The 7,430-nt window shown below is 37.8% G+C and overlaps 1 protein-coding gene across 1 annotated transcript in view; it reads left to right on the plus strand.

Moving 5' to 3' along the window:
• dph1 (diphthamide biosynthesis 1) overlaps window positions 1–7,153 on the plus strand; it is a 108,067-nt gene extending 100,914 nt beyond the window's left edge. The window contains exons 8-9 of the mRNA XM_073817327.1: window positions 978–1,112; window positions 6,460–7,153. Of these exons, the coding sequence (XP_073673428.1) occupies window positions 978–1,112; window positions 6,460–6,540 (216 nt within the window). The 3' untranslated portion in view covers window positions 6,541–7,153. The remainder of the gene's footprint in view (window positions 1–977; window positions 1,113–6,459) is intronic.
• The last annotated feature ends 277 nt before the right edge of the window (window positions 7,154–7,430 follow it).

A 7,430-nucleotide genomic window follows, 5' to 3' on the forward strand; every position in this document is an offset into this window, starting at 1 on the left:
ATATATATATATATTGCAATAAATAGTAGTGTCTATGTATAAATGTACTTTTTGGTCTTCACATAATTTACTTCGACTTGTGTTATTTTTGGCTTTAACTATTATTCTAAAGTATTAATAATAAATTGTAAGTAAGTCTGTCCTGGCTTCTGAATATTAGAATTCTTTTCTATAGGGTTTATAAGAGTCATTATTAAATACAAAGCCTGCTGTATTTCAGAAGCCTCAAATTTCACAGAAAAACAAACATTCAGGCAACAACTTCTCGACTGTCATTTTTCCAGTCAATAAAAGCGAGTGACTGTAGTATTAGGCTTTGAAGGGTATTTAAGAGAGATTTATGAAGAAGCGTTTGTTTGTGAGGTATTGTAGTATTGTCAGCGCAGAGAGACAGTCCTTCACCGGAGGCGGGGGCGTTTGTCATTTCTCCCGCGGTATTAGAGCCGTACGTTACAGCGCGTCTCGCTTGAAAGTGGGTATACGTGCCCACGGGCGGAGACGAACACGGCGCATTGATTATTCATATAAGCAGCTCAGTCTGACGGGTGAGATCCAGCCGGAGTTTATGTAATGTAGCCACATGCACGAGGAACTCCTGCATTCCTCTAGAGGCCCGCTAATGTATTCGTCTGCATTTGTAGGTCACATGGAACAGCACGGATCTCACCTCGACTCAGAGGCTCCGCTCAGTGCATTTCGCCAGCGGGAAAGATCTTTGCGCTTCGGTTATACATAAAGCCGTCCGGGAGATCGTATGCAGTGTGAGAGTCAGGTGACTCGCCCTCTTAGACGAGAAGCACCATGTTTGACTAGAGCTCCCTTGATATCCGATTGCGCTGATGTGTGTATCGACCCATCAGCTGTTGGCAGCCCTGCCTTGTTGTTTTCTCAAGATTCTCGCTGTTCCTCAGGCTTGCAGCTACTGTGTTTGATGCTGCAGTCTGATGGCTTTAATTAAAAATCCCTCTCTCTTTCAGGCAGCAGTAGCGCTGCAGCAGGTGGGATGGCAGGAGGTGTATCCTATGGATTTCTATTCCAATCAGAGCCTGGGGGCCTGGACTCCTAATCACCCAGACAACCAACCGAAAAGGCCTTCACGCAAACCCACGCAGGTGTGTGTATGTTTTGGGGGAGAAAAATGTAATATATTAAGATTAACCAGCATGCAAGAAATTCACTTTCTGTAATTCTGTAAGTGATGTGGTTTTGGATGCACAGAGAAGAACCATTAAGCTTAAGATATAGTCCCTGACATAGATCTCTGCTGTAATGAAAATTATATCACAGTGCCACCTAGTGATGAAGCTCTAACAGAATCTAGGCAACTGTTTGTGCAAGTATTAGTTCACTTCCAAAACAAAAATGCAGTCTTTCTTTCTTCAGTTGTAAAGATTTATTTATTTATTTATTTTTATTTTTTTGAGGAAAACATTTCATGAATTTTCTCCATATAGTGGACTTCGATGGTGCCCACGAGTTTGAACTTCCAAAATGCAGTTTAAATGCAGCTTCAAAGTGCTCTAAACAATCCTAGCTGAGGAAGAAGGGTCTTATCTAGAGAAACAATTGGTCATTTTCTTTAAAAAAATATATATATATATTTATACACTTTTTAAGAACTGCTGGTTTTGTCTAGATCTCCGATGCACATGCATACTGCACTCTGGTTCAAAACAGTTAGGGTATGTCGAAAAATTCCCATCTCATTTTCTCCTCAAACTTTTTGATAAAGAGTGTTTGACCCTCCATGCACGTGCACTTGCCAGCGATGTAGGATGATTTTGAAGTTGGTGGAGAAAATGAGATGGGAGTTTTTCGACATACCCTAACTGTCTTGAACATGAATGCACAGAGTACACATGGCAGAGCTAGACGAGCATTTGTGGTTAAAAAGTGTATAAATTGTACATTTTTTTAGAAAATAACTAGGGATGCACCGAAATGAAAATTCTTGGCCGAAGCCGAACAAAATTAAACACTGGGCCAAAGCTTTTCGTTGCTCGTCATGATTTAGACTCCGGTCATAGAGCCGCTGCCTGTGCACACAAACTTACCACGACGTTGCCGGGAGCAACTGTTACAGCTGACACACCGTTGTCTATGACTGACCATGTCTGCGATTTAAAAATACGTTTGTGCACATTTATAGCAGAACATGATTTGTCATTCAGAATTTCGCAGCCACTGGTCACCCTGTGTAAAAAACTGGCAGAAGAGTCCAGTTTTTTAAGCACTTTAAGCTCTTGTTACTTTATTTTTGTTATTGTCAGGGATGCACCGAATGTTCAGCAACCGAAATTATTCGGCCGAAAATAGCAAAAAGAGCTCTTTCGGTGTGCTGCCGAATAAGCGAAAAGGCAGAATAAATTATACCGAACAATGACGTGACGTGATCAAATAGAGGTGCGCACTAATGCAGCAAACATGTCGGCAGTGTGGAAACATTCAAAACTGTCCGGGAAAGATGCAAAAATCATTACAAGCACCGACAGCACGAGACTGTTTAGTATCACATCACAAGTCTTCGATGAGAAGAGCAGGGGTTAAACAAAAAAAAAAAATCCTGAGCCTGAACTTTTTTGGTGGAGAGAAACTGCACAGACGCACTTACTTCAAATATTGACGATAATAACTAGGGATGCACCGAATATTCGGCCACCGAAAATTTTTGGCCGAAAATGGCCCAAAAGTGCATTTTCGGTTTTCGGCCGAAAGACTTTTATCACCGAAACAACACGGCCGAAACAGTATGTTGACGCAAACAGAAACCGCAGCCTGCTCGTGCTTGTCTGAAGCAACACGTCTGCAGTGTGGACGTATTTCAGTATATCTGAGAAAGACCCACGGATAGTGATTTGCAAAACTTGTAAAGCCGAAATTTCAAGAGGGGGTGTGTCTGCAGTCGTGCTTGCAGTAATGAGAGCAGAGAACGAGACAGATGCAGCTTTCAGTGAGTGAAAAACAATGGCTTTATGTTGGTGTTACGTCACAATATTTTAAAGATATGTCTTTTCTATATACTGTATTTTTATACATATTTATGTTTTAAACCATAGAGGTGAGCCAATGGATATCACATAAGCAACGTGAAAACTGCACAATATGTTAAAGTGAAAGTAAAAACTGACAGTGCTTTCAGCATCTGACGTGCATTCTCTCACAATAAGAGACGATTATACTTCATATGCTGATATTAATTTAGTCCCCTAATATTTTTCTGGTGCCCCGAACATGGTGGGAAAAACTAAAAATAAACGTATTTTGTGTAAGGGTTGTTTTTTTGAAAGACTTAAATAAAACTCTTAATTTTCATTGATGACTGCAGTGTTATTAGGGGTTAAGAAAGGATTAATTATGATTTCAGGTGGTCTTAAATGTGGGGACTGAAAGACAAGAATTGCGGTGAAACTTCAAAAGGCTATCCATTGAAGAAATATGAGCGCTGCACGTTTCAAAGTCATTTGCTACGCTGCTTTGTGTACCATTCTGACAGCGCCTCCTGCTGGAAGAGAAACACGTAGAGTTGTAAATGTGAACTGATGGATCCACAAGATAATGTGTTATAAAAATTTAAACAATTTAAACAAAGGCAGTAAAATATATGTATATGTTATAATAATAATATAATACTTGATTGATAATAATTGTTTAAATTAATATAATTGATTTATTCTTTGAAACTTTAATATTAATTTATGCAATTGCAATGCCTTGATTTTAGTAAGATTAGTACACAGCCATAGTCATAAATGCAATGGTACTAATAATTGGCATAATTCTTTCGGTGTTTCGGTTTTCGGCCTTGGTTTCCTCTTCTTCGGTTTCGGCCAAGAATTTTCATTTCGGTGCATCCCTAATATTAACAAACCAGCAGGATGTTGAATAGCCCTATTAACCCTGACCCTTCAATGTTTTACGACATATTATTTCACACATGCTGCTGCTTTTCACTGATGATGAGCCATACAGGTCTTGAGAAACAAATAACACCAATTCGATTGTAATGTTACGAGAATACTTTTTTGTGCGTAAACAAAACCAAAATATTGGCTTTATTTAACAATTTCTTCTCTTCCGTGTCAGTCAGAATGCTGGCTCCTGCGTCAGCTGCACCACACTCATCGTTGTGGTACTCTAAAGAACATGTGTCGAAGACTGGCATGGAAGAAAAGGAATTGTTGAGTAAAGTCATTATTTTTGTTTACTACGCACAAAAAGTATTCTCGTAGCTTCATAAAATTATGGTTAAACCACTGATGTCATATTGACTATTTTAACAATGTCCTTACTACCTTTTTGGACCTTGAACGTGTTGGTTGTGATGCTATCTGTGCAGGGTCAGAAAGTTCTTGGATTTCTTCAAAAATATCTTAATTTGTGTTTTACAATGAATGAAGGTCAGAATTTTTATTTTTGGGTATACTATCACTTTAAGCCAAGCGCACAGGACTGAAACTGTTTTATTTTGTTGCAGTTGATGTGAAAAGCCTCTCTTGTGAGGCAAGATATATGTGAAACAAGACAATTACCAATGATAAATCACATTTCCATTTAATAATTTGCTTTTAAATGTGTAAATTAAATAAGTTAAGGAGCTATGCATTTATTTATTTTAGAGTAAAAGTTTGGGGTTGGTGAGATTCTTGTAATGTTTTTAAAAGGAAGTTTTTTATGCTCACCAAGACTGCTATTATTTGATCAGAAATTCAGGAAAACAATAATATTATTTAAATAACTGTTTTTCATTTGAATGTATCTTAAAATGTAATTTATTCCTGTGTTGGCAAATCTGAAATGTCAGCAGCTACTCCTCCACTCTTCAGTGTTACATGATCCTTCAGAAATCTAAAATGCTGATTTGGTGCTCAGAAAGCATTTATTATTATCGATGTTGAAACAGTGAAACCATGACACTGTGTTTTTAGGATTCTTTGAGGAATAGAAGGTTTTGGCTAATTTAATGCATCCTTGCTGGTTAAAATTATTGATTTTCATTGTAAAAAAAAAAATATGTATATGTGTGTGTATATATATATAAAGGTCACGTATTGTCAAGTATGGTGACTCATACTCGAAATTGGCCCTCTGCATTTAACCCATCCAAGTACACACACACACAGCAGTGAGAAGTGAACAAATATACGCACACACACTGTGAATACACACCGGAGCAGTGGGCAGCCATAGCTCCAGCGCCTGGGGAGCAACTGGGGGTTCAGTGCCTTGCTCAAGGGCACTTCAGTCATGGTATTGAAGGTGGAAAGAGCGCTGTTCATTCACAATCCCCACCTTCAATTCCTGCCGGTGTGGGAATCGAACCGGCAACCTTTGGGTTACCAGCCCACCTCCCTATATAGGGCCAATTTCGAGTATGGGTCACCATACTTGACAATACGTCACGACTTCCACTTTATATATAGACACACACACAACTTTTGACCATATATACATATATATACACACACACTACCAGTCAAAAGTTTTTGAACAGTAATTTTTTTTATGGAGTCTCTTCTGCTCAAACCTATTATTTAAAAAAATATTTTCTATTATATTTTACAATGTAATTTATTCCTGTGATCAAAGCTACATTTTCAGCATAATTACAGTGTCACATGATCCTTCAGAAATCATTCTAATAACCTGTTTAAGAAAAAAATGTATTATTATTATTAATTTAAAACAGTTCAGTTGAGTAAATTTTTTTTTTTCAGGATTCTTTAATGAATAGAAAGATCAAAAGATCAGTTTTTATCTGAAATAAAAACCTTTTGTAACATTATTTATACCATTCAAAAGCTTGGAGTCTTTTTTTGTTAATTTTATTACAATTAATTTTCAGATAAATGCTCTTGTGAACTTTCTATTCCTTAAAGAAACTTGAAAAATTGTACTCCGCTGTTTTCAAAATAACAACAATAATAATAATAAATGTTTTTAAGCTGCAAATCAGAATATTAGAATGATTTCTGAAGGGTCATGTGACTGGAGTAATGATGCTAAAAATTCAGCTTTGAAATCACAGGAATAAATTACATTTTAAAATATATTCAAATAGAAAACAGTTATTTTAAATAGTGAAAATATTTCAAAATTTTACTGTTATTGCTGTACTTTAAATCAAATAAATGCAGGCTTGGTGAGCAGAATAAACTTCTTAAAAAACATTAAAAATATTTCTGTTTACAAACTTTTGGCTGGTAGTGTATGAGACACTTAGTTTCCTAATCTTTGTAAATCAGTGCAAAAATAACCACAGACTCATCCTTAATGTTGTTTCTCTTCATTACCTAGAATCACCTTAGCATTTCAGGATCGTATAGCTTTAGTCAGAAAGCAAAAAAAGCTCCACTTAGTGTGTGATTCCTTGTGTAAAATACACCAATATAACAGAAACAAAAAACCTTCTGTTTTGTAGTTCGCTTGGACTTCCAGTGATCTCTCTTCCTCTTCCCACAGAAAGCGGGTTCAGATGTCGGTCAGCAGGTGAGCGGCTGTGGCCGTGAACAGAGCGCCTCCTGTGGCTGCCAGCCGGAATAAACACAGCCCTCAGAACGGCCAACCACAGATCATCATGAACATCTGCAGGAGACAAGCGAGCCAATCAGATCTCACTATGGACGTCACAGCCCAACACACTTCATCAAATCAGCCCTTGGTTGACACACACTATGAGTGAGAGACAAAAAAAAACACAAGTGAGAGAGAAAGAATAAGTCTGTGGGTGAGAGAAGGACACATAAATGTGGGGAAATCTGTATGCGTGCGTGTTTTGTGAGCTGACATGTCACTGGTGTGTGTGAGACAGAGATAATCCATAAAAAAAAAAACGCTGACCCTGAATGCACAATGTTTCTTTTGTGGCCTGTGGGTGGCTTTAGTTAAACGTAATCATCTTGTCCCTCACTTAGAAAGGAGCTGCCATCCGCTTTGCATAAGTGACCTTCATCCTTTCAAAATTACAGCGGGAAATGAGAGCGTGTTCAGAATGATTCTTCTGCAGAGGAAGATAATACTCATTCTGAATTCCAAGTCTGACTTTTTTATTTGCCATTATGTCGGGATGAGAGGTTCTCCAACAGAAAGGAGCTCTTTGAATATTTCGTTCAGGATATGTTTTAGTTCCGTGCAAAATAAAATTAAATGTTTACAATTTGCTGTCAGACTTTGATTAACTGCTGCTGTATGAAAGCCAGTATATATTTTGTCTTTTGTAATCACTGAACAATGAAATCCAGGATGGATCAGCGGTCAACTGAAACACATGGAGCCAATTTCCCTAAAGCGGATTAGGCAGAGTCTTGGACGAACTTTGGCTGTCAGTAGTGATTATTCATAGTGAAATCTTTTATAGTCTGAGACTAAACATGATCTGCGTTCAGGAAAGCAGCCATGTTCCTGTGAATCTGGCGCTGAAGATGCTGACTCTG

This window comes from Garra rufa, chromosome 14, assembly GCF_049309525.1.
Source record: "Garra rufa chromosome 14, GarRuf1.0, whole genome shotgun sequence".
Taxonomy (NCBI): domain Eukaryota; kingdom Metazoa; phylum Chordata; class Actinopteri; order Cypriniformes; family Cyprinidae; genus Garra; species Garra rufa.